The sequence below is a fragment of the Hemicordylus capensis genome, chromosome 4 (assembly GCF_027244095.1).
Source record: "Hemicordylus capensis ecotype Gifberg chromosome 4, rHemCap1.1.pri, whole genome shotgun sequence".
Lineage (NCBI taxonomy): Eukaryota > Metazoa > Chordata > Lepidosauria > Squamata > Cordylidae > Hemicordylus > Hemicordylus capensis.
Genome location: NC_069660.1, coordinates 34,216,257 through 34,243,886, shown reverse-complemented (window position 1 = coordinate 34,243,886; position 27,630 = coordinate 34,216,257). Strand labels below are relative to the sequence as shown.

General features: G+C 45.4%; 1 protein-coding gene across 3 annotated transcripts; it reads right to left on the bottom strand.

Annotated features, from left to right (window-relative positions):
- Window positions 1-84: 84 nt before the first annotated feature.
- Window positions 85-21,945, bottom strand: PKIG (cAMP-dependent protein kinase inhibitor gamma). Of its 3 annotated transcripts, none has more exons than XM_053250918.1 (4): window positions 21,807-21,945; window positions 18,285-18,481; window positions 6,659-6,837; window positions 85-3,854 (listed from the first exon to the last, which is right to left on the bottom strand). In XM_053250918.1, exons 2-4 carry the CDS (start codon window positions 18,431-18,433, stop codon window positions 3,787-3,789), a joined length of 396 nt encoding a protein of 131 aa, XP_053106893.1. In that variant the 5' UTR covers window positions 18,434-18,481; window positions 21,807-21,945; the 3' UTR covers window positions 85-3,786. The 3 variants fall into 3 exon arrangements, with proteins under 3 accessions (XP_053106893.1, XP_053106895.1, XP_053106894.1); XM_053250920.1 differs by lacking the exon at window positions 21,807-21,945 and adding an exon at window positions 21,683-21,706; XM_053250919.1 differs by lacking the exon at window positions 21,807-21,945 and adding an exon at window positions 19,911-20,090.
- Between the last annotated feature and the right edge of the window lie 5,685 nt (window positions 21,946-27,630).

Below are 27,630 nucleotides of genomic sequence, written 5' to 3'. Positions count from 1 at the left end.
GGGGGGGGGGATGTGAATTCAGAAGCACTGCTTGAGAAATTTAATTGGGAGAACTCCCATACCATTCAACAAGATCACACGGTGTTAGCCAGTTGAACAGATCTTTGTGCTTTATTTAATGAGAAGAATCCACACCAAGGATCTGGTTTACATACAGGTTCTCCATGAATAAAAGGTTCTCTGCAGAGGAAGTCTGAAATCAGCCTTGCTTTCATTGTGACAAAACCAAAAGTGTTGTTGCTGTCCATATTTGTAGCAGCTGCTATTGGTCATGTTGCAATTAAGATTTCACAGCCAGACTTCAGCAACTGAAATCCATCCAGCAGAAGAAAGGACTGTAGTCCCAGTGGGTCAGCGATGCCCAGAAATGGCTGAGACCAGTTTTGGAGTAAAATTTCTGTTTCATTACATTTTGTGCATACAGATGATTGCCATTTGGGTTATGTTATTACTCTGTAAAGTTAATAAACTAAGTTGAGGAAATAATACATGGTGCTGCCATGTCTCGGATGGCTGTAAGAGCTAATATTACAAAGCTTCAAACACCAAAAATCTGCCTCTGATAAATGGCTTTAATATCACTATGTTCCATGTGGGGGAAAGACCGAGTTTCGAATAGCACTCATCTTGGAAAGCGAGCCATGACTGATGGCTTACATTAGTGATAGGGAAACGTGGTGGTGTGTTAAACAAGTGTCTGTCTAGGAATATATATAAAGGAAGTATTTTATTTTTATAATGCCATGGAAAAGTTATTCTGCTTGAAAATCATTCTAGTACTGTAGTCTACTTATTTTGTAAACTCCAAGGTTTCTTGTTGAAGAAATTGTTCACATCCTGAAGAACAAAGCAGAATGTATCTTCTGGTTTAATGAAATAAATTCTGTTTTATTACACATGTGTTCATTTTTGTCTTAAGCATGACAGGAAAACTGCCAAGCCAAAAATCTGAACCTGTAGTTCAGTGTCTAAAAAATAGCAAAAACTGGATTTCAGTGAGGGGGTCATAGCTATAACCCCAAGGGCTGTTCACTTGGCAAACCAGACGAAACCATCCAGCACCTGGGCTGCAAAAGGCTATAGGGTTTGTAGGGGCTAAATCATGATGTGTCGCTCTGAGGGGAGTTGGGAGTGGGGTGGAATGATCGCTGCTGTGAGGAAGACCACTATAGTAAAAAAACAAAACATGCCTGCCTATCTCCACTTCACCGCCTGTGAATGAGGCAGGAAAATGGGGGTCATTTCAGTCCAGACCTTAAAGCAGGGGGGCTCTAGGTTACTCTTTGAGTGCCTATGAGGATTATGCATTAAGGAGAGGAAATGGGAACCTGCTTCCTTTTCTTCATATGCCTTGTGGCCAAATGATGTGACATACAATTGCATGCTGCTTTTTTAGCCAGTAGTTGGCTTTTTTAAAAAATGAAGAGACTTGGGTTTTGAGTAGTACATTGGGTGGATGCAAGTTTGAGAAGAGAAATTGGGTGGGGAGTGGCTGTGGAGAGAGAATGCATGACCCTCCTGTTGTCCTGCTACTTCATAGATTATCACCTAAGGGGAGCAAAGCAGCGGAGTCTGGGGTGGGGGAGGATTCTGAGCAAATAGAAAGGGACTGGGTCACACTCCTGGTCACAACTTCTCAAATCTGATTTCCATGTAAAGGAGAACAAAGCGGGGCAGAAATTTTGTTTGACCCAGAGTGTCTGAAACTGACACATTTCCCTCACTACCTGGATCGACCACCTTTTTGCATTTGGGATGGAGCAAGGACCTGAACCTTACTACAGGATGCTAACCTAAATGCCTGCAGTTCCTTCACTAAAATATTATATGGCTGAGCCTGCTCTTGCCATGTTAGCTCACTAGTGAAACCTGATGCTGACCTAAGTGTGGCTTCCTGCCAGTTCACAAGGGATTTGGCTAAAAATAATACTTAACCCAAGCATTCTTAACAGGTTAAAAGAACTAAATTTAGCCTATCTCCTGTGATATTAGTTACTGGTGAATATCCTGCTGTCTGTCTTGCTTTCAGAGGGGCATATGCAGGAGACTAAAACAAGAATTCTTTTAGAGAACTGCTCTTGGTTACCAAAAGCTCTTCCATCACTGAAATCAGCCCTCACCCCCTCACCCAATTCAAGGGCAAGGGAAAAGGGTAGATATTAATAAGAAACAAAGAGAAGGCTTAAAGGATGCCAGCTGAGAGTGAAACCTTACTGAATGTCTAGTGGCTTTCTGGGAAGGGTGGGTGTAACTCTCATCTTACTGGGAAGAACTGGGCAGAGGGGCTGCTGATTTCTTGGGAAAGACCAGGGTTTGGATGCTGGAGGTAGAGCGTGTTGGGCGATCATTCCCTATGAGCTTTGCCAAACAGACGCAGGAGCTGGTGTCTGCTCTTCCTCTAACCCACCACCGCATAATTTGCCTTACAAATGCATTTGGGGCCTTTGCTAGATATCTTAATCCATGTCATTGTTCCAAGTGTACTTGCTCCCCACCACACCCGCCTGTAGGTAGCACATGGGTGGGGGGCAGTCCAGGTCATGACAGCATCAGGAAAGAGGGGCTTTAACCCTACCTGCCTCAGGCCTGATACAGATCAGCCCCACCACCACCACATGAATATTTGCCCTGGGGTGGTGGAGCTTCCATTCAATTATGTTGTAAGTGGGGCAACTCAACTGCAATTTCCCCCCTCAGTTTCCTCCAGGTAGGTGCACAGATGCATAATGTGTGTTAATACCAGCCACAGGCTGGTTTGAGAACGGCTGTGTTCCATGAATAGCTGTGACAGGGACTCTGGTCCTAAATAGTTGCACCAACGCATTTTCTTGCAACACTAGATGAGTGAATGTTGCATTGGCAGAGTACAGCAGTCCAAATGCTCCTTCCAAAGCTATTGTTGGCTGGCATATTATTACTCATGGGCAGGACATGGGACCAGCTGAGCATTTTGCAGGCTTAGGGATAAAGAGGGAGGGAAAGAGCCAAAGCACGGCCAAAAAAAAAAAAGAGTTGCTGAGACTTCCTTAACAGAAATTTACGCATTGCATACAAATTTCAACCAGAGATATGAACGTTCACACAGAATGCAAAAGTAACTAATGAGCTAGCCTACAGAAGTGTCTGCCTACCTTTTTTCTAAAACACCTTCAAACCAAATTTTACATGCCCCTGCAGTGCTAAACAAATTGGTGCAGTGCTAGTGTGGGCCTGTGAGCATGAAAAAGCAGAAGCATTGAGTTGGTGGAACAAAGAAGTAGTCCACATCCATTGATTGGGAGCATCTCCTGTACACTCCCCACTGAAGTGAATTGGAGTTGCAGAAGACCATGGTTACTCTCACACAACTGCCATTGATTTCCATGGGGCTTGCACTGGAGCAGCGCCTGGTGGGTCCTCCTGACCTCCATGTTCATAGTCCAAAAGATAGTATGTGCATGGGCATGAAGCAAGGATAAGACTCCTAATAACCTACAGGGACTTGGAAATAAGCAATAGATTTACCACATGAGCAAAATGTACCTTGTATAGTAAACTCTGAAGTGTATATTATTATTATTGAGACTGAGCTTTCCAGTATAGGAAAACAGTTACTAAGGCTCCAAGTGACTCAAGTCACTAAAACATATCGTGCTTTGTACTGTTATAGAAAAGAGGTCTTTCGAGGTACCAGTGTCCGAGAGATTCTGATGGCCACAGCAGAGACCTTTAAGTGAGGACTCCTTGTCAGATAGAAGAGTCGTGGTGGTTGCCATCCAGCCTTCTGCAGGCTAAATCACAGAGATCTCACAAGGTGGAGCTGCCACCTTGGCTCTTGGGTACCTTCTCTGTAGTACAAGACCCTGCTTGGTTTTCTGTAAAAAGAAAGGATTAAATGGGTCATTGCAAAAGAAAAGCAAACTTTTTTTGTCGGCCTGTCATGCAATTAAAGAAATAATTCCCTCTTCAGAAATTTATTGAGGTTGTTCTCATTACAAGCCTAACCCAGCCTAGGGAAGCCCAGCTGGGGTTAGGCTGAAGGTGAAAAGCAGCTGGAACCTCGCAGATCCCACCGCTCCCCACCCACCTAAACCTCTTAAGAAACCCGGCTCTTAGCCAAGGCTAAGGTCACGCTTTCACCCTTGCCTTGGCTACTGGGTATCGTGTGTCTCCCCAGGCTGAGTTCAGCCCGAGGAGAAAGAGACAGGTGCATAGGGCACCCATCTAAAGGAATCCCCAATCAGTGGTGGAGGAAGGCTGGTGGTGGCCCGTTTTCAGACCCCGTGGCCCTCTGGCCACATCCCCGCATCTGACATCAGATGCAGAGACCATGCCCAAATGAGGGCATGGTCTCCCTCCCAAATGGAGCCACAAGGCCGTTGGGGAGGGAGATCAGCCTATGCTTTGTTGGGCAGCATGGGCCAGAGTGACTCCCCCTGGCTTTAAAGGCAGGGAGAGCTGTTCTGGCAATGCTGCCAATGCAGCGCTGGCTGGTCTCCCAAAGAGGGCTGTGTGGCCCCATTTGGGAGGGAGACCATGCCCCCATGTCTTATGTCAGATGCGTGGGGTGGGGCCAGAGGCCCACTGCGGCCCCATTTGGGAGGGAGATCAGCCCCACAGCGAGGCCAGGAGAGGCAATCCCTGCCTTTAAAAGGCAGGAAGAGTCACTCCAGCCGTGCTGCCAACGCAGTGCGGACCAATTGCGGTCCCAAATGGGGTTGCGCAGCCCCATTTGGGACTGAAATAATACCCCCCCCCATGCCTGACGTCTTTGAACCCATTTGCCCAATGGTGGCTCTGCCCTTGTCTCCAATGCAACTCGTGTGTCACACATTGCATTGGGGGATGCCAAGAGGCTAGAACAAGAAGTTCCGGCCCCAGATCCCTCTGCCCTGCTATGTGCCTCACGGAGCTGCACAGTGCAGGGCTGCCTGTGTAGGCCTGTGGGAGGCACACTGAAGATGGATGGTTTGGTTGTCTGGGGGGAAATTTGGGTAAGAGCAGCTCCCCCACCCCGTGCCCTCCCAGACTGAGATCTCACAATTGCCTCACTGAAAAGAGCAGCGTACTCATGTACACCATCCTAAGAGGAAAGTCCCGCCCCACCAGTGTGTCCATCATTTCCCTCACTCCCCTGCCATGCCACTCTCACTTACAGCGTTTGCCGCTACCAACAAAGGCTGTAAGCATGAGCTGTGTAGGAGGGGGAGTGAGGGAAATGATGGGCACACTGGTGGGGGTGGGACTTCCCTTTCCTCTTAGGATGGGGTATGCAAGTGCACTGTCCTTTTCATCAAATGTCTGAAGAGAGCTTTTAGTTGATTAATTAGAAGGGTCTTAAGGAAATAAATCTGCGCATGGGTAAAAGCAACAGCTCTGAAGCAAAGATCACACTGTTAAACTTTAGATGATATCCTAGCAGGCATAATCTCTGGAGAGAAAATTCCCTATTAAGGTGGCATTTCCTATATGCAGCTTTTGAAAGTGCTTGAATTATACAATTTGCTATCTGATTAATAGGGGCCCATTTCTTGTTGATTAAAAGAGAGTTTTATTCAGTTACTCAGAATGATTCATTGATTAAATGCTGCTACTCTGCTTTTTCAATAGACTGAATCTAATGAACTTTAATTTCTTTGATACATGAATTCCAGTTTGACCAGTGGCAATGATTACTACATATTAATATTATTATTATTATTATTTACACAGTCAGACAGGTGTTAATGACTGGTTTGTTTTATCTAGACATTGAGTCCTTCCCAAGAACCTGGGATGGCTGAATTTTATTATCAATGTTGTTGCTGTTGTTATTATATCCCAGTGGTAATTGGCACCCTAGGTGCAATTCCAAAACAACTTGAAGAGCACCTCAACACCATAGTCCGACTACAAACAGACAAACATCTGCCACACAATACACCAGATATAACTGTAGCCGAGAAGAAAGAAAAACAAGTTGAAATAATTGACATAGCAATACCAGGGGATAGCAGAAAAGAAGAAAAAGAAATAGGAAAAAAAATCACAAAATACAAAGATCTACAAATTGAAATTGAAAGGCTGTGACAGAAGAAGACCAAATAATCCCAGTAGTAATTGGCACCCTGGGTGCAGTTCCAAAAGACCTTGAAGAGCACCTCAACACCATAGGGGCCACAGAAATCACCATCAGCCAATTACAAAAAGCAGCTTTACTGGGAACAGCCTATATTCTGCGATGATATCTATAACAATTGACAATACAATTCCGGCATCCCAGGTCCTTGGAAAGGACTCGATGTCTGGATAAAACAAACCAGTCAATAACACCTGTCTGACTGTGTAAACATGTCTGATTTTCCAGTTATATTATTATTATTATTTACCGGAGTACCAAAGTTCAGTACTGAACCTGTTTGCACATCCCTAGTGCAGAAGACAGCAGTAAAAATATGCTAAAGACATGTGCCACGGCATAAGGGTCTTTCCAATAGCCATTAATTCTCTCTCCCTGCCCTCCTTTAGTCTGAAGATGGGCCATTGTGAGTACTTGTAGTATTCTCATACTTGGGCCACACTTTGCGTGGACATTCAGATGTGGCCCATGTGAATTGTACAGACCATACAGTCCTGAGCTTCCTGAATGAGACCTTCTGCCTGGGAGGCTTGGGATGGTCTTGGGGAAGGAGGAACTTACCTTCCTCTTCAATAGTAATCTCATCCATGGTGCCTGAGAGTTTCTCCATGTGAATTCTGGTTGCGTCTCCCTGGAGGTCGGGGACTGCGTTTCTCCGGCCACTCCGGGGGCAAGTGATGAAGTCAGAGTAGTTAGGCTCACTATCCATTGTCTCATTTGCATTGTATGTGACAGCACCCCTGCATAATAGAGATGGGTGTGGCTGAGCATTACAAGGGCATGGGATACTGAGGAGAACATTGTACGCACCTGATGCAGTGGGCTCGGAAGCACCAGCTACAATACACTTGTCAGTTTTTAGGACTCTCTAAGACTCTCTGTTGTTTTTGCTGCAACAGACTAAAAGCATCCATTAACATTTTTAGCATTTAAGAATTTGGCTAGCCCTTTTTTAAAGACAAAAATTTACAGTTGCATTATTATTGGCTTTCACTGAATCCCATGGTAGTGAATTCCCATGTAATAATATTTTGCAACTGTTACCGCATCCCATGGAATAATGACCGACCTTTTGCCACACCTCTATTCCATTCCACACACAAGTGCAAGAATGACACTTCTCTAGCTGTGGTCTTCTGCATCAGGTGAAGAATGATGTTAGAAATGGCTAGACAAAAATGTCTTATTTTGCACTTAAGAGATATGGTCACACATCAAAACAATTTTAGAATATAAATATTTGAAAAGGGTGCAATATAGCTGACGTAAGGCCTTTTCAGAGGCTGAAAAATCACTGGATTTTATTCTGCTATACTCACGCTAACCCTGATCAACAGCGGCAAATATAGACACAAGCTAAGCAAGCTACAGCTCAGAGCTTCATATTATGAGGAGCCGCTGAATAAAACAATAATGATGATGATGATGATGATGATGATAATAAATAAAAGAGCAAATTTCCAGTTTACATTTAAAGTTTTATATAATTGGTTAGAAAATACAGAAGGAAGGAAAAAAGACGAAAACAGACATTATTGGTCTGAAAAGACAAAAATACACTTATATGGCTACACAATTATTTATTATATTGAGTTTATAAATCTGTGCAGAAATAGCTGTAAGCTATATCAAAATTTAATTAAACCAGTGTCTGGTTTTTCTTTTTGAAAGAAAAAAAAATTTATCCACGATCAGCTTTATCCTGGGATCCTGAAATCAGTTTGATCTTTGCCAAGTATATATGTAAAAACAAAGTGTTATTGTTTCTATTATCATTGCTCGTTTAGTTAGTTAGTTAGTTATATTTAACTAATTTCCTGAAGCCTTTTGCAGCCGAGAGGGGGAAGGGGCGGCAGGGAGGTATCCTGCCGCCCCAGTTGCTAACGAAAAAAGGCGTAACGGAGGGGGGAAAGCAGCGGGAGGGGTAAATACACCCTCCCCCCACCCTTAAAGGAACCCCTCCCCCAGTGCCGGACTGCAGCTCTGCGGTTCCATGCACATCTCTATTCTGTACCAACTGCAGTTTCTGAACTACATACAAAGGCAGCGCCACACATAGCACATTGCAGTTGTCAAGTCTGGAGGTGACCAGCAGATGTACCACCATTCTGAGGTCTTTTATCTCAAGAAACAGACGCAGCTGGTGTATCAGCCAAAGCTGACAGAAGGCACCTTTGGCCACCATCTCAACCAGGCACACCAGGGAGAGGCTTGGATCCAGAACCACCCCTACACTTCATACCTGTGGGGAAGTTTGACCCCATCCAGAACAGGCAGATCAAACCCACCTCCCAAGTTCTGACCCCACACAATAAGTACCTCTGTCTTATCTGGATTCAGTCTCAGTTTGTTATCCCTCATCCAGTCCATCACCGCTTCCAGACAGGCATTTAGGGAGGTTATGCCTTCTCCCAATGATGCTGACATGGAGAAATAGATTTGGGTGTCATCAGTATACTGATAAAACCCTGCACCAAATCTCCTGATGATCTCTCCCAGTGGTTTCATGTAGATGTTAAACAACATTGGAGACAATATGGAGCCCTGAGCAATACCATACAACAGTTCAGATTTAGAACAGCAGTCTCCAAGGGACACCTTCTGGAATCTGCCGGAGAGGTAAGAGCAGAACCACTGTAAAGCAGTGCCTCCCACACCCCAACCCCCTCAGATGCTCCAGAAGGATATATATTACAGGAATTGCACTGGCTGCCGATAGGTTTCCGGGCAAAATACAAAGTGCTGGTTATAACCTATAAAGCCCTAAACAGCTTAGGCCCACGGTATTTAAGAGAGAGTCTTCTTCTGCATGATCCCCATCGTCCACTACGTTCATCAGGGGATGCTCGTCTGTGGCTACCTTCATGTCGTTTGGTGGCCACCCAGGGACGGGCCTTCTCTGTTGTCGCCCCGAGACTTTGGAACACACTTCCCGTGAGAATAAGAGTCTCCCCATCTCTAGTGGCTTTTAAAAGGGATTTAAAGACTCATCTTTTTACCCAAGCTTTTTAATTTTTTAGCTTTTTAGCTTTTTAACTTTTAAATTTTTAAGCTTTTGATTGTTTATTATTTGTTTTAAATTGTTTTTAGTATCTGTTGTTGTGAATCGCCCTGAGATCTTGGGTTAGGGCAGTATAGAAATGTGTTAAATAAATAATAAATAAATAAATAAATAATAAGGATACTATGGTCGAAGGATACTTTGGCTGAGAGGTCCAAAAGGACTAACAGAGATGCTTTCTCTGTCAATTCCCAATTGGAGATCATCCATCAGGCCAACCAAGGCACTCTCCACCCCATAGCCCATCTTGAAAGCCAGTCTGAAATGGGTCTAGAGAATCAGACATGAGAGATTTTCTGGGACATCAAAGGACATTGCACTGTTTTTTAGTGTCATCTGCTGGCCATTTGCTGATAATCTGTGAAAAAACCATGAAGAACACATCCCTATGAAATGCTACTTTTGAAGCAGTATCCCAAAGGAATGGTTCTAACAGATTGTCAGCAAATGGCCAGGATGTGGTGTAAGTGTGACATCCTTTGACACCATCTGGATTCCCCAGAAAAGGTCTCATCGCAATCTGTGTTCACATTAAAATAAATTGCCATCTGGAAATGCCTGAAGTCTGAGTGAAAGAAACTGCAGCTCATCCTCTTTCCTAGTTATGGCACTGTTAAAGACCTGGAAACTTCCACCTTTGATTTCAGATCTCCACCTCTGTTCCTCCTTCTGTTTTAATGCAGAAAATTTTCAGTTTTAAACATGCATTATTTCATAGAATTACAAAATGAATAGATACAATACTGGTCAGTTCAAGCAGTTTCAAAGTTGGAATTAACTCCGCCCCACTCCCCACCCCCAGGTAAGTATCCCTAGGAAGTAAAACCAGAGGAACACTTAATGGAAACAAAAAATTAAGCTACAAATCCACCAGATTGGCTACAAGTGAAAACAAAAACAAACCTATTTCAATTCAGTGACTTGGCTATTAGAAAAAACTGTGAAATATTTATACAAAAAATTAAATCACATCTAAATCAGCTTCAGGCATGGGAATTATTTCCTGAAAGGACCCATCATTCCCTTTCCTCTATTATATCCAATTTTAAAAATGATTATGTTTTCAGTGGCTGATATGATGAGGAAATCACTCAGAGGAGTCCCCTTTAAATTAAAAGGCCAAGTTAGGCCTTTTCATTTCAAAGGGACTCCTTTAAGTAATTTTCCTCCTGTTCGCCAGAGTGGTTTTATTAAGTGGAGTATTTTTTCTATGTATGGAGAGCCAGTGGCTTGGGTGTGTGAAAGAGCACATTTCTCAGTATCAAATGCAGATGGAATTCCTTCTGGCATGATCAAGGCTTCATTATTTACAAGATGTTTAGCTCGTTACCCGTCAAGTCAATCACTACAGTCCCTGTTCACCAATAAGACTACTTGAGTTCCAATGCAAATTCTCCCAGTGCTGTGATTCTCAGACTGGTCAAGAGACTTATACTAGTAAGAGGCACCAAAGGGGAGTTTAGTCAATGGGGCTGCTAATTGCTCCCAAATGGTATATGGTGAAGGTCAGTTAATGAAACAATATGCTCCCCTCCCCCTTAATCAGGGATTCTGGCCTTTGGGGATTGAGATGAACCTTGCATGAAGGATGAACCCTGCACAGCCGTGCAAAGACGAAGGATCAGCTGCCAAGCAACATAACCCCCTTCTGCTGGTTTTAGTTGAACAGGTTTGCTGCAAAGGTACTCCACTTTCCTGGGCGTGAATATCTTCTTCCCTCCCTGTCTCAAAGAAACGGCTGTGAAGGCCCATGATTCATGAGGTGTTAAAGGGATGCAGTCTAAAAACTGGCTGCCTTTGAGAAATGCTTTCACCTTTAGCATTGCAAAGGCCGCCCTTTCTGAAAACAGGCTGTTGTGGCTGGGGGGTGATGAGAGTTGTAATCTAACAATATTTGGAGACACCACTACCACCCCGCCCGTCTAAGAAGTTAAAACAGCAGACTGAGCCAACCCTCTACTCCCACTATACTTTTTGCTCCCTGCAACAAGCTTCTGTTTAAGAATGGGAAGTTTAACATGGACATTGACTAACTCCGTATAGTTAGTATATATACTGAGTATATACTAGTTAGTATATAGTTATCATATACTAACTCAGTTTAGTTAGGCAGTATAGTGACTGCCCTTTCAAATTCTTGTTTGGCTGGCTTTGATCCTCTGAGTCTGGCTTGTGGGCTGACTTGAGGCACAAGTGCAGAAGACCTCTGTGATTTCAACCTCTGTGTAGAAGAGGGAGTTTTGACAAGTACGGCAGGTGGGTGTGCCAAGTGGCCCCTGCTGATTCTTCTACTGACTGCTTTCTTGATAAACCCACAAGGACAGGTAGGTTTTTGACCTTCGAGAGGCAAGTGGAGGCTTGTTAATTTCAGCAAGCACTGGGCTGATTTACGGTCTGATTGTATGTATTATTTCCTCTGTTTAATTGCTGCTGTGCTTTTAGTACATATTTTAAAAGTGTTGTACATGTACTGAACTGGATAGTCTTTATATGAATTCTAAAAGGCAGGATAAAAGATTTATAAGAATTTATGAGACAAATAAAAAAGCAGATGTGACACTACTACTGTACATAATGCTGTACATAATTCTAAAGAAATAATCTTGCTTCTCTTTTTACTTTTCTTTTTGTATTTATATCCCAAAGCGGTTGACATGGTTGTTTATCCTCACAACAACCCTGTGAGGTATGTTAGGCTGAGAGGCAAGTGACCGACCCAGAGTCTCCCAGTGAGTTTCATAGCTGACTGCAGATTTGAACTTGAATCTCCCCCTGTCTCTAACGTTCTAACCACTAAACCATGCTGTTGTAGTGCACCTTAAAAACATTTTTCATGACACTTTTGTAAGCTAGAGCTCATTTTCTGTCAGATACTTTTCAAAGGACTTTTCGTTGCTTTTGGCAGTATATTTGTTACATTTTGAGGGAAACAGCAAGGCAATAACTAGGAATCCTGGCTTTGATTTTCAAACTGCTAGGGAAGCATACAGTCTTCCTTGCTGGATTCAAGACATGCTTGACCAGCAGATGGCATCCTTGAGCAATAACAATATCAACAGTTAATCTATTTGCAAGATGTCTTGACTAGACCCCCGTTTATGCTGTTCAGTAGAAAAGTGGTGGCTGCTGTTGATAAGCAGCATATCTCACCTATCTGAATTGCACCGGAAGCTGCTTCATACAGCTAGATTCCCATGTCAAATGTTGCCCCTGTGATTTTGGTTTCAAGCAATAACCCCACTGCTACTGAATATATTGATTGCGCTTGATGATGTCAGGATCAGGGGTGAAAAAAGGGCGGGTTTGGGTTGGGACAGTGAGTGCCCCATTCCAGGACTGATGTTAGGGGTCAGCATTGTTGGGCAACTGCCAAAGGCCCTAGACCATGCCTGCTCAACTTAAGCCCCCTAGCTGTTTTTTGACTACAACTCCCATAATCCCTAGCACAGTGACCAATAGCCAAGGATTATGGGAGTTGTAGGCCAATATCTGCAGGAGGGCTGAAGTTGAGCAGCCCTGGCCTAGGGCCTTCAGAAGAGATGAGGTATAGCTCAGAGGTGGAGCATCTGCTTTGAATGCAGACGGTCCCAGGTTCATTCCCTGGCATCTCCATGTAGGGCTGGGAGAGACTCCTGCCTGAAACCTTGGAGAGGTAGTGTATTGTCTTCACAAGGGATTCTCAACATTGGGTCCCCAGATGTTATTGGACTTCAACTCCCATAATCCCCAGCCCCAGTGGCCTTTGGTTGGGGATTATGGGAGTTGGTCCAATAACATCTGGGGACCCAACGTTGAGCATCCCTGGTCTACACTACCCATCAATACTGAGCTAGATGGAGCAGTGGTCTGATTCAGTACAAGGCAGCTTTCCATGTTGCTACGTAAGGACTCACTGAGACCATCTCTATGCTCATAGCCTTGTGCAATGATGGCGAAGGGGCTTTCTCAGCTAAGAGAGCTACTCTGCTGTCACTTGCACTCCCTCATCCCATCCACCAGGGTTAGTTGCACCACAAGTCTTGGTGGGGCACCCAGGTAGGAGATGCCCCATAGAGGATGGTTTTCTGAGGGACCAGCCCTGTCCCATTCTATCTCCTCTGTAAAGGTGTTTCCAGACAGCAACAAAAAGCACTGAGACAGTTCCTTGGCAAACATGATCTTACTCACTTTTCTCATGCACCAGCAGGTTTCTGTTGTCTGAGCCTATGCTAATCAACATGTTGTCCAGATTGACAGCAGGATCCTAGCACAATTTTCTCTGTGACACCTGCTGGCCAGCGTTTGCATTCTGTGAAGAAAAAGTCACAATACAAGTAGTAATCAGCTCTTCACAGAATGCAAGAGCTGGTCAGCAGGTGGCGCTGAGAAAATCGTGCCAGGACCCTGCTGTCAATCTGGACAAAGCATTGACTAGTTAATGGCCATTGTGGGTGCGGATGATGGGAGCTGTAGTCCAGCATCAGGACTCAAGTTTGTGAACCACCAGATTAGTAAATCTAATTGTATGTATCCTGGACCAATTTCCTGGGCCAGTTTCAGAAGGCAAAGTGACACAAGATGTCTTTCCCATTACATTTTCACCTGATAAAGAGACCATGCCTTACATACTGTGTAATATTCCATCTGGTAACAGAACATGCGGACTGTTGGACAAGAGTGCTGTTGTGCTATGCACATGCTCTATTAAAAGGCAGGAGCTTTTTCACACTGGGCTTTTACTAGGGATGTGCAAATTGATTTGCGGTCTAATTGATTCAACTTGAATCTGGTCAATTTGAGTGATTCAACCTCGAAATGAATTTGCCCAGTCACTCCTGGACAAATTTGAGCTCGAAAAGAATCTTGCCAGATTCAATTTGAATTGATTCAAGATTTGAATTTCACCTATTAATTCCCTTGGATCCCCAGCTTTTATTTTATTTTTTTTTAAGCTAAATTCTAGACTTCATAGAAGTGGAGCTACGGCTCAAAATGTGTAGTCACTATTTTTAAATCTATTTTAAATTCTTTGGTGTCTAATAACTTTTCCTCATAATTTATTTATTTATTTTTGCATTTCTATCTTGCTCTTTCTCCAAGGAGCCCAGAGCAGTGTACATGGTTATGTTTATCCTTACAACAACTGTGTGAGGTAGATTAGGCGGACAGAGAAGTGACTGGCCCAGAGTTACCCAGTGAGTTTCATGGCTGAATGGGTACTTGAATTCAGGTCTCTCTGGTACTAGTCCAACACTCTAACCATGACACCACACTGGCTCCATAATGAATCCCTATGAGGAATCATTACACATCTTCATTTCTTCAGCCCACAAGCCAGTGGGGTATTCAGTTTATAATTTGGGAATTTTTGAAGTGTTTAGACTCTTTGGTATGTAATGAATCCTCATAGGGACTTGTTATGAGGAAAGGTTATTAGACACCAAAGAGTCTAAGCACTTGAAAAAACTCCTAAAAAATAAACTTGAGTACCCCCACTGCCTTTTGGGTGGCAGGGGGTAGTTGGCACATGGCAGTTATCATTTGGCACTGTCCAATGACAGTCAAAATGAACAGAAGAAATGAAGGTGTGTAACGATGAACCCTCATAGGGATTCATTATGAGGAAATGTTATGAGACACCAAAGGATCTAAATACTTCAAAAATAGTGACTGCACATTTTGCTCCATAACTCCACTTCTACAAGGGCTAGAGCTTAGATTTTTTTAAAAAACTTAAAGCTGGGGGTCCATGTTTATTTTATTTTATTTATTTATTTATTTATTTTTGCATTTTTATACCGCCTTTCGTTAAAATATAGCCCCAAGGCGGTTTACAAAAGTTAAAAACATACAATAAAAACACAATAAAAACAACATGCTAAGAGTATAAAAACATATAAAAACAGGCATAAAACAGTACAACAAATAAAAACACCCAGAAGCAGCAGTAAAAACGATTATGTAAAAGCCTGGGTAAAAAGCCAAGTCTTTACAAGCTTTCTAAAAGCCATGATGGAGTCCGAGGAACGAATGGCCACTGGGAGAGCATTCCAGAGTCTGGGGGCAGCAACAGAGAAGGCCCTGTCCCGAGTGCACGACAGCCGGGCCTCTCTCATTGTCGGCACCCGGAGCAGGGCCCCCTCAGATGTCCTCGTCAAGCGGGCAGCAACCCTTGGGAGCAGGCGGTCCCTCAAATACCCCGGGCCCAAACCATTTAGGGCTTTAAAGGTCAAAACCAGCACCTTGAATTGGACCCGGAAACGAACCGGTAGCCAGTGCAGCTCTTTCAAAATGGGGGTGATATGTTCCCAACGGGCAGCTCTGGATAAAACCCTCGCTGCCGCGTTTTGCACTAGCTGCAGTTTCCGGATATTCTTCAAGGGCAGCCCCATGTAGAGCGTGTTACAGTAATCCAGCCGTGACGTGACTAAGGCGTGGGTAACCATGGCCAGATCTGCCTTCTCGAGAAAGGGACGCAGCTGGCGCGCCAGCCGAAGCCGTGCAAAGGCACCCCTGGCCACCGCCTCTACCTGAGCTTCCAAAAGCAGAGCCGGGTCCAGTAGTACCCCCAAGCTGCGTACTTGCTCCTTTAAGGGGAGTGCAACCCCATCCAGAACTGGTAAAATCTCCTCATCCCGATTGGCTCTCCTACTGACCAACAGTACCTCCGTCTTATCTGGATTCAATTTCAGTTTGTTAGCCCACATCCAACCCATCACGGCCTCCAGCCCCCGGTTCAGGACATCCACCGCCTCCCTAGGATCAGATGACAAGGAGAGATAGAGCTGAGTGTCATCCGCATATTGCTGACAACTCAGTCCAAATCCCCGGATGACCTCTCCCAGCGGCTTCATGTAGATGTTAAACAGCATGGGGGACAAGACCGAACCCTGCGGGACCCCACAGGCCAACGGCCACGGGGCCGAGCAGTAGTCCCCCAGCACCACCTTCTGGACCCTCCCCTCAAGAAAGGACCGGAACCACTGCAACGCAGTGCCTCCGATTCCCATACTCGAGAGGCGGCCCAGAAGGATACCATGGTTGATGGTATCGAACGCCGCCGAGAGGTCCAGCAGAACCAACAGGGACGCACTCCCCCTGTCTAGTTCCCGGCGTAGGTCATCCACTAGAGCGACCAAGGCAGTCTCAGTCCCATACCCGGGGCGGAAGCCAGATTGAAAAGGGTCCAGATAATCCGTATCATCCAAGACCCTCTGCAGCTGGGACGCCACCACACGCTCTATCACCTTGCCCAAAAAGGGAAGGTTAGACACAGGTCTATAGTTGTCCAGGCTGGAGGAATCAAGGGAGGGCTTTTTTAATAGAGGTCTTACCACCGCCTCCTGCCCTCCCTTAATGAAGCATTAACGATCACCTCCAGCCATCTGCCTGTCCCCTCCCTGGCAGCTTTTATTAGCCATGAAGGGCAAGGGTCAAGAGCGCACAAAGTCGCCCGCACACTGCCCAGGATCTTGTCCACATCCTCAGGCCACACCAACCGAAAAGAATCCAACACAACGGGACCAGATGGTACCAAAGGCACGTCTGCTGGAACTGCCAAAACTCTGGAGTCCAGGTCAGCACGGATGCAAGCGACTTTATCTGCAAAGTGACAGGCAAACCGATCACAAAGAGCTGTAGATGACTCCTCCCCCATTGTCCGGGGGGATGTGTGGAGCAATGTTTTCACCACACGAAACAGCTCTGTTTGCCTACACTGAGCAGACGCAATGGAGGCGGAGAAAAAACATTTCTTCGCCGCCCCCACCGCCACGGCGTAGTCCCTAAAATGGGTTCTAGCCCGTGTTCGATCGGATTCGTGACGAGTCTTCCTCCAGCGTCGCTCCAGCCGTCGTCCGAGGGTTATGGATAAGGGTTGTTAGGGTTATGGATAAGGCTGCTTCAAATCCCCATTATTCCCTATGGTGGAAATATACAAAACCAGTAAAAACAAACAAACAAACAAAAACCAAATGCCCCTCTGCCTTGAAAATTGGGTGGTGGGTGGCACCCATGAGGATCTACCCACCACCTCCATTTGGTGCCCCCGGACCTTTAAAAGTGGGTCAAATCAATTTGAATCCAAATAAAATCTAATCCAACTCGAAGTGAATCTGATTAGATTCAAGTTTGCAGATTTGAGTTTGAATTTAATCTAGCTGATTCAATTCAACCTCAAATCAAATTGCAAAAATCAATTCATGCACATCCCTAACTTTTATCTCGAATCTCTGCTGGAAGGGAGTGTTTGTGTTTGCACATCAGTCAGATAGTTGCTGAAGTCCATGTAAGATCTTTGGGAGCATTTCACACACAATTCCATTTTCCGAATTGGAACTTAGCCCAATTTGTGTCTGTGGTTTAAAAAAATCCTGGATTTCAGTGATGAAGAAGAGCTGTTTCCGTAATGCTATGATTCTTATTCAAAGAGGCTTCACTCATCAGATGAGAGCTTAAAGCCTGGTGTAAAAAAGCTCCAGGTGGATCTGTGGAAAAACTGCACACTAAAACCTGATTGTTTTCTACTCATTTTCAAAAGCAATATTTTTTTTTTGTTTTATCACATGGGAACACCTTCACTTTGTCACGGAAAAGTGATAGGAGGTAGTCCAACAACATCTGGGGGCCAATGTTTCAGAGCCCCATTTAATGAAATCCTTCTTGTATGCTCTGTAGCTACGTGGCAACAGATTGGAATGGGTGAATAATCATCTCTGACTTTATGACCATACGAAAAAAGAAAAGCCTGCTGGGTCAGATCAAAGTTCCATCCAATCCAATATTTTGTTGCCAACAGCAGCCCTCCAGATGTGCCTAGGCAGCTTGTAAGCAAGATATAAAGGCAATGCCTCCCATAACATTGTTTGACTGCCGTATTCTGGTTATTCATAGGTATACTGTCTCTGGTATTCAACGGTATCTACGAAAATCAGAAGCAATATACATAGGTATCTGGTATTCATGGGTATACTGCCTCTGAACATGGAGGTTCAATCTTGTTTTCACAGCTGATGGCCGGTGATAGATCTATCCTTGAGTAATTTGATTATCTAAAGTCATCTAAGCTACTGGCCATTGCCACATCTTGTGCTATAGTAAATTCCATAGGTTAATCCAAAGCTTATTATTACTCTACCGTGCCCTTACCTCTTTCCATCCTGACTCTTTTGCTGCTCCTTTTTTGGCTGGGCTTTGCAGTGAGGACACAGCCCCTGAGCATCTAACATGTCTCCATTCATGTCCACCTGGCACTCCTGACACTTTTTGAGCACAGTTCCCTTCCTGCTGTCAGACATTCTAATGGCTAAAGAGGCCAGTTCTGGACTGCTGGGCTTCTGGACTTACTGCAGTGAGGGGGAATTTGGAAAAGCATCAACAACTTGACAAATAGGTTTGCTGCAGAACTATATTTCAATTAAACCACCTGCTGCTTTTCCTTTTTATAGTCAGAAACCACAATCCAAATCAGCTGAGTGTGCTGAAGCCCACTGAAATCCCACTACTAGGCCATAGACACGGCATGATATACTGCCTCATCGGTGGGAGAAGCCAGGGAAACGCTGGCTGACATACCATGCAAGGGTACTCCAGGCCAGTAAGGCTGCAGGCACACAAGTTGCACAAGTTGTGCAAACACAAAAATGGCACATATGCTGTTACACATGCACAAGTCCTTTATTTCCAGTGGGCTTTGAGTTTGCACAACTTGTGTACGTACCATGTTACTGGACTGACGTATCCTTGCATGGCATGTCGGCTGCCATCTTTCACCTCCTAGCATTCCTCTTAGAGGCAGCCCAAGGCGCCAAATGCTGCCTTGTCCCACACTCCTAGTGGGGGCCACCCCTAGGGATGTGCAAATAGGTTCACCACCTTTGGGAAAGACCCCAAAATGGGCCGAAGAACTAAGGGAGGTCGGCAGAGGGAGGGGGGTACCTCCACGGACACACACACATCCCTCCCCTGGAGGGAGTAAGTTTTTTGGGGGAAATTAAATAATAATTTTAAAAAGCTCATGGACCCCGCCCCTCGGCTGGGACTGAACCAAACTCAGCAGGGTGGTTCAAGGGGGTGCTGGACCGAACTGGCCCAGTCCAGTTCAGGTTTGGACTTGAACCAGACCAGCCGGTTCCATGCACACCCCTAGCCCATCCCCCCCTTTCAAAAACAACCTTTGCAAGCTTTGAGAGTAGTGCTGGTGGGGACAGGGAGGATTAAAGCTGCCAGCAATCTCTTCTCTCCTTGTGCTCCTTCCAAAGCTTGCAAAGGTCAGCTTGGTCATGAAAAGCTGCTCCAATTTCCCTGCTGGGGCCCCAATAACATCTGAGGTGACTGCCTCACTTTGCCTCATGTAAGGGCTGCCCCCTGATTCCTCTTAAGAGAGTCACCTGCAGAATTGCCCATCCAAAATACTGATAATGAAGGAGACTATTGTTCTTAAGGATCCATATAGCTATCAAAGTAGTTCACATAAGCAATCCTGTAAGGGAGCGCAATATTATTACCCCATATTACAGATAAGAGGGCAGTGGTTGAGAAAGCGTGACTTATCTAAGGCCTGTGGAACTCTCATGTCGCTCCTCTTGTATATTTTGAAATAAGGTGCATAGCTTAAACTGAAAACCAGCAGACAAATTGAGTCCCGTGGTTACTCTTTTATTCTGCCATTGTGGGAAGTTAGAGAGCTCCGACTTTGTTCCCAAAAGCTGTGCGGCTCCATTCAGCCTAATCACATATTTCCAGGTCCAAATGGTCCACCTGTGCTCCTCTCACCTCGGATTCCAGCTGGTGTGGTGTATGTAGGCCAGAAGAGGGATGTCTTCCTACATAATGGCAGCCATGACTCAAGCACAGGCCCAAACTAGGCCTCAAAGGAGACCTACATACCCACCAACATTTCACCAATGAAAATAGGGAAGCTCTCGTGAATGTCTGAGGGGCCAAGCAACCTGGGAGGCATGGCATATGATGTGTAGGGGGTGAGGCCAATAACCTAGCAGGTGTGGTGTACAATATGTAGGGGGCATGGCTGAACAACCTGGGAGATGTGTCCTACGGTTTCTGATGACAAGCATGCCACACATGGAAAGCAGCTCATGAACTTCATGCAGGGCACATTATTCCAATTTACCACAGCAGATGAGCCAAGCCTATACCTGACAAAATTTTACAGATGAAAAAAGGAGCTGACTTTAAACACACACACACACACACACACTTTTTATATCCCGCTCTTCCTTCAAGGAGCCCAGTGTGGTGTACTACATACTTGTTTCTCCTCACAACAACCCTGTCAAGTAGGTTAGGCTGAGAGAGAAGTGACTGGCCCAGAGTCACCCAGCAAGTCTCATGGCTGAATGGGGATTTGAACGCGGGTCTCCCCGGTCCTAGTCCAGCACTCTAACCACTACACCACGCTGCGCAAGGGTACGCCAGCCTTAGTAACAGCTCGTCCTAATGAGCGGAGGGAGTGCAAACGAGGCCCAGCTGCCTTTTGTTCCCGGCAGCTCCATTTGCACCTCGCTCTCCCATCCCACCCCGGCACTAATGAGAGCCACACTGCCTGCAGGCTGGCCATTCGTCAGGCAGAGCTTGACTGGCCAACCTGCAGGCAGCACAACTCTCAGTAGCACCGGGATGGGCGAGAGGGGTGCTGCTGGAGCTGCGAGGAACCAGAGGCAGCTGTGCCTCGTTTGGTGCCCCCATGGCTTCTTAGGACCAGCTGCTACTGATCCGCCTGAGCCAAGTAATGTTGTTTGCACAAAGTATGTTACACAAGAGTAAGCCTACTGAAAATAATGAGCTTGCTGTTGTGTAATGTATTATATAAATTTTACATTCGCAAAACTTGTGCAAATGAGGCACCTTTTAATGTGGTGATTCTCTTTATTTAGCGGGGGGGGGGGAGGAATAACTGGCCCTATCCCTTCCCAGCACAGTACCTCCAGTGACTGTTGCTGGTGTCTGTCTTATGTTTCCTTTTAGATTGTGAGCCCTTTGGGGACAGAGATCCATCTTATTTGTTTGTTATTTCTCTGTGTAAGCCGCCCTGAGCCATTTTTGGAAGGACGGTATAGAAATCGAATAAATAATAATAATAATAATAAATGCAACCTTACTACGTTGACGCGTACACTTGCCTGGTATATCCGCCACTTGAATGTTTGTACTAGACAACACAATTGTAGCACCCAGTTGTCTGAGGATTACCACCCAAGACCCCTACACACTTGAGCCACCCTGAGCAGTATTGTACTGGACGGGTGGGATAGAAATATTGTTTAATATGTACAATCATACATAGATGCACATGGCACATGGCTGAAGACTGGATTTCACCCCACCCTCACTATGTGCCGTGCATAGTACCTTTGTGTTGTGCCACCCACCCACCCTCCCACTTGGAGACTTAATTTCTAGAGACTCCAGAAAGGAAGGAGTTGAATCTGAAGAATAATAATTCAAGCAAGCCACATGGAAAAAATAAATCCAAGATGGCATCCCCTAGTGGCAAAAATAGGGATAAAATAGGAACAGTGGTTTACCAGTGAGAGAGTCCAGAGAATAGGGACTGTCCCTGATAAAGAAAGGCAGTGGGAGTCTATGGGCCCATCACTAAGCGCATGAGGAAATCAACCAAGGCTTGATCAGACCCCTGCATTCACATACCTCTTCCCAATTATCGCACGTGAGACTTCCCTCTCCCCATGTAGGACATCCCCTTTTTCAAATGGTGTGGCAGTTAGCCTCCAACGGCCTCAACTGTGACCCTGGATGGAATTATGCATGTGGTTCTTGCCGCTCTGGGAGTTCTGAGTGGAATCTCCCCCCCCCCCTCACTTTTTTCAGAACAGGTTGCTAAGCAAGATAATTTACTCAAGACATTTTTAGGCTGCTTTGGCTTTTAAGCCCAGCTGTTAGCCAAGGGTAAGGGCGCAAGTGCTCCCTTAACCAAGGCTACCTGCTTGTGTGCAAGCACGGTCTGCTTCTAGCCCAGCTGCACACAGAGAGCGTCCATCTCTCTCAGGGGAATCCCCCAATGCATGGTATGTGTTGCACAGTGCATTGTGGGATTTCCGGAGACCTGGATATCTGGAGATGTTGTCCTGGCCTCCAGAGCTTCATGCTGCACCACACAGTGCTGCTTGTCTGGGAGCATGGTCTGCACTCCCAGGAACATGAAATCGGAAGGTGAGCTTAAGCAGCCTTCCCTCCCAACGGGCTGTTCCACCTGTTCTTTATTTTGGAGCTCTTCAGGTGGCAAGCCTATTTGGATGGCTTTAAAAGGGGCTTAGACCAATTCATGGAGGACAGGTATATTTATTTTAATATTTTATATCCCCCTCTTCCTCTAAGGAGCCCAGAGCGGTGTACTACATACTTAAGTTTTCTCCTCACAACAACCCTGTGAAGTAGGTTAGGCTGAGAGAGAAGTGGCTGGCCCAGAGTCACCCAGCAAGTATCATGGCTGAATGGGGATTTGAACTCGGGTCTCCCCGGTCCTAGTCCAGCACTCTAACCACTACACCACGCTGGCTCTCAATGGCTACTAGTCTGTTGGCTATAGGCCACCTCCAGCCTAAGAGGCAAGATGCCTCTAAATACCAGTTGCAGGGGAGCAAGAGCAGGAGAGGAGGCATGCCCTCAGCTCTTGCCTGTGGGCTCCTCAGAGGCATCTGGTGGGCCACTGTGTGAAACAGGATGCTGGAAGAGATAGGCCTTGGGCCTGATCCAGCAGGGCAGTTCTTTTGTTCTTATGTACTCTTGCACAATATGTCAGGCATTGTAATCTCCAGGTTGCAATCTGACAGTGAGGGGTGGCTCTAAGTCTGATGAAGCCCCCCTGGGGTAAAGTGATGCACTGCCCAGTAATCCAGACCAGGTCCCACTAGCAGCCTCGTATGCTAGAATCAGTGGTAATGGGCCCTCCTGGGACACTGCTCTCCCAGCATTTGCCTGAGGGTGCCTGTGGAGGAACGGGGCCTAGACCTCTTGGGTTTCTGTAAATAAGCCCCTGTATTGTCTAATGTATTAATATTCCCTTTTCTTGCAAATAAGCCTTGATAAATGAAATGTATTATAGTACAGTATATTCCTAAAACCTCTGCATTATTGCATATGGAATTTCTGTGCTTGCAAATCCCTATGCATGGAGAAGGTGCAGGGTCGAAAGAAACAATGATTGTGTGGGGGAAGGGAGGTAGGATCCTGCCTCCGCTCTCAGCCCTCCCCAGCCCCAACCCTATGGGTCAGGTGAATGACCTTTATGTCTGTCTTCAGCCATCATCCTTTCAGATCACAGCCCCAAACTCTCAGTTAAAAGCTGACCAACAGACTTGCCTTTCTTATCACTACATATAAAGGATGGATTCAGACAACAGTCCAACACGCCCAGAATTTAGTGACAAGCCCAACTTCCCAACTAGGTAGGGAGGTAAGTGTGTGTGTGTGTGATAGTGATTTGCCAACCTCGATCGTATCATGCAAACCTGCCATTGTTGATACATTCTGCCCAACCTTCAATTCTGAACCCATTTGGAATGAAGGGTTGACACTGGTTACAGATGTCAGGTTTGGAACAGAAAGTTGGGTGGAAGATGCAGACATGGGTAGGTTTGCACAACACAACCAATATCTGCATCACCACCACCACCACCACCACCACTGGAAGTCAAGCTCTCTGTCAGACTCTGGGAACCAGCAGTTTGGCTTTTGGTGTGTTGTCTGAACCTGCCCATAGTATGGCTGACATACCTATGTATGTTTCTAGAATACTAGGAAAAGTCATTTGCAGCTTTCCAAGATACGATTTCTTTTTTATAGGAAGTGAGTTTCAAATCTCTTGTAGAAAATGAATTTCAGTTCACCTGCAGAAAGCAGCAAACTCATTTCACTCTGAGGTTTTGCCTGTACCTCTCAGCAAACAGAAAGAAAACTGGGCCCGAGAGGATGTTGCTATGGAATGAAGTTGTGCTGGGTGGCAACAGGGAGAGCTCTTCTTCTCTCCCAGGACATTCCCACTTGTATTTCCTCCATTTGCTTTTTTTTTTTTAAAGCAGAAAACAACGTTGCCTCTTTTGTTTGCCTTTGAAAGAACTGGGAATTTTCTCATTTTGGCGATGCTGAAGCAGTAGAATGAGGAAGTCCATAGAAGGCTGTGGAGTGGCAAGAATGTAACTGAGATCCAATTTTTCAAGGATGGGTTAGGGTAAATTACACCAGCCACACAACAAACCAGGGTATTCACAAGGCAGAGAATTCAGGGCTATATTTAGAGACCTTCTCAATCCCGCACTCCGATCAATGGGACAAATTTTGCCTTAGCAAGAGCAGTTTGGTGCAGCATGAAAGAAAGAATAGGATTTGCATACTTGGGAGGGACACTTTTCAGTACAATTTGCTCTCAGGTTCTTACATTTTAGTTGCACACAAGCATTTGCTATCAATGCAGAGGCTGCAGAACATGGATTCTGTTGTAATATACACTGTGGGGGTGGGGGGACTCATCCCCACCGTGCCAAAATCCCAGATGCTGGAGCAGGATCCACTGGTTGGAGGCAGGGGCAACCCTTTCACGAGGCAAGGTGAGGCAGTTGCCTCTGGCAGTAGATTGGGACGCCAGTAGGGTGCAGAGTCTCGGAGCAGCTCTTAGAGACCCATCTAACCCAAGCGCTTCTCCTCCTCACACTCATTGCAAAACTTGCAAGAAACACTAGAAGAGAGGAGGAGTCTGCTGGCAACCTGCCCTTGCTCCCTCCGTCCACACCACTTTCAAAGATTACAAGAGTCAGTTTTGAAATGGCGTTGGCCCCCACCAGGGGAATGGAGCAAGGAAGCATTTTATGCCTCATCTCAGGCACTGCAGTACCTCAAGCTGCCCCTGCTTGGGAGGAAGAAGAAAACAGAAGGCATAGCAGAAAGGGGCAGCTTAGGAAAAGCTGCAGTCCTGCTGTGAAGGTTGGTGAAGGGCAGTCAACGCTTCCTGTTCCCCACCTCCCTTGAGCCTGGGGTTGCCAATGATTTCCTGGAATCGGCATCTATCTCCAGGGTGACTCTTGAAAACGATGTTAATGGCTTTATATGGTGAAAAATATGAGGTAGAAAGAATATCCAGGAAGAGCTTCAGTCAGAGTTGGCAGCCCTTCTTAAACCTGAGAGAGGAACAGCCAACTTGAGTAATGGCCTGCACATGAGGAACAACCTGCTCAAGGCAAGGCAAGGCAACGGGTAGGGCTGAAGGGCTGCAGATAAAAGGCAGAGGAGGAAGGGAGAAGCTGAGAAGGAAGGAGCTCTTGGGCTGAAGGCAGAAGGAACTCCCAGGGACTCTGGGAGAGGAAGGAACAGGATGGGAATAGCCTCCTTTCCTATGGCTTAGGACAAAGGGGCCCAAATCTTGAGTCATTCCATCCAAGGTATGTAGTTGAAGTGGCCCTCAGGGATATATTTTGGATATTAAAGAGCACTTCCAGCCAGGGGAAGGAGAAGTCAGCAAAAATGGTCCCCCACAGCATGCAATGGAACTCTTGGTTATTAAATGCCGTGGAGACACTTTGAGAGGAGTGTCTAAGAGGACAGCTGGTCTTGTGATAGCAAGCATGACTTGAACTCTTAGCTAAGCAAGGTCTGCCCTGGTTGCATATGAATGGGAGACTTGGTAGGATATTCCCCTCAGGGGATGGAGTCGCTCTGGGAAGAGCAGAAGGTTTCAAGTTCCCTCCCTGGCTTCTCCAAGATAAGGGCTGAGAGAGATTCCTGCCTGCAACCTTGGAGAAGCCTCTGTGCCACCAGTCTGTGAAGACAATGCTGAGCTAGATAGACCAATGGTCTGACTCAGTATATGGCATCTTCCTATGTTCCTATGCATGCGGTGCCTCCACACTATTAGTGAGGAAATCAGCCCTGTTTCCCTAATCATAAGGAAAGAATTACATTTAAATTTTTCCCATGACTGCTTTAGTTTTACTGCTCTTATATTAAGAGCAGTACTTCCTTGATATTTTTTAAGCTGGATGAAAATAAATTAGTGTCCAGCCGAATTTTCACTTTAAGCCCTACAGATTCCCTCACAGATATTTGGGACCTGGAAATGTCTTTGATAAGTTTCATCACACAATTCACTACCCAGTAAGACCAATGGAAAAATCCCAATGGCTTTAATGACTTGGGATTGCATCCAAGATTTGTAAACTTCTCCTGTGTTTTCTGCATTTCTTTGCCATTGTCTGCAGCTGGATATTGTTATCTGTGTTCCTAATGTTCACTCAATATATTTCCTGTTGTTTTTGGTAACTGCTGGTGCATTGCATTCTTCTGACAAGGTCTTAGCCATCAAGGATTCATCTTTAGTTCTTCAATTGCCCAACCTCTTCACACACAGATTTTACGTTCTCAGAAACAGGCGGCAAGTAACCTTCAGTGGGTACGAAAGCTAGCATGGATGAAATAATTGGATTCAAACTGATCCTGATGTAATTAATGAATCATGTATTCAATAATCATACCAGCCCAAAATTAATTGTTCGATGCATAATTGTCAGCTCAGTTGCATCATTCCACATGTAATAATAGGAAATCATCAGAATTCAATACAAGACTTAATAACATAAGTCAGAATTTGATTTTTTTTAAATGGGGTATGGTAGAACTCTCTTAGGGTTTATGGTCGACCCTTCTTAGGGCTTGATACCACCCCTATTTCACGAAGAAGTGCCAGGATTTCAGAGAAGCTGGCAAACCTCCCCACCGCCACCTATTTTCACACTCTTTCATTGAATATATACATTCAGATGAGGTCAACAAAATCCAATTGCAACCTGTCTTGGAAAGCAGTACCATCCCAAAGTTCTTCTAAAGCAGAGGTGAGCAAACCTGGCCCTCCAGCTGTTGCTGAACTACAACTCCCATCATTGGGGATGATGGGAGTTGTAGTTCAACAACAGCTGGAGGGGTCAGGTTTGCCCACTCCTGCTCTAAAGAGTCACTCACAGAAAGATGGAGCTTTGGTTCATATACCTTGTAACATACAATTCTACATCCCTCCCTTCAAGCACTGTGACTGACAGGGAGATTAACCAACTACAGTATGCTTGCAGTGGTTGCAAGCCTAAAGCATTGCAGCAGAGATGTCAGTCACATCATTGCTCCCCGCCCCCACCGGTACAACATAAATGAGTCCACTAGCAACATTTTTTTTACAAAAAGACATCCCTCCAAACTCCTTGAAGAGCAAAACAGGACCAAATTGGAGGCAAGGGCATGTTGCAAAAGGAAAAAAGGGGATTGTCCTGATAAATAGAGACCTCTGAAACATATGGGACTATAGTCATAGAAAGAATAATTAAGCACCTTATATGGAAGGGACTACCTTGATTCATATTGTCCTCTTCATCACTATTATAATCACCATCATCTCCAGACAAAGCAGTCAATCACTGATAGTGTCCTCTGTTAAGTAAGCAAGGACATCTTAGTATACAGAGTGGTTGACACTGCC

What these genes read in the sequence shown, in the direction of transcription:
- PKIG (XM_053250918.1), bottom strand. Translation starts at nt 18,433, where the DNA reads ATGTCTGACAGCAGGAAGGGAACTGTGCTCAAAAAGTGTCAGGAGTGC. An exon ending in AAGAGTCAGGATGGAAAGAG is followed by an intron (nt 6,838 to 18,284) that starts GTAAGGGCACGG and finishes TCTATTATGCAG; the next exon opens with GGGTGCTGTCACATACAATG. An exon ending in GATTACTATTGAAGAGGAAG is followed by an intron (nt 3,855 to 6,658) that starts GTAAGTTCCTCC and finishes TTCTTTTTACAG; the next exon opens with AAAACCAAGCAGGGTCTTGT.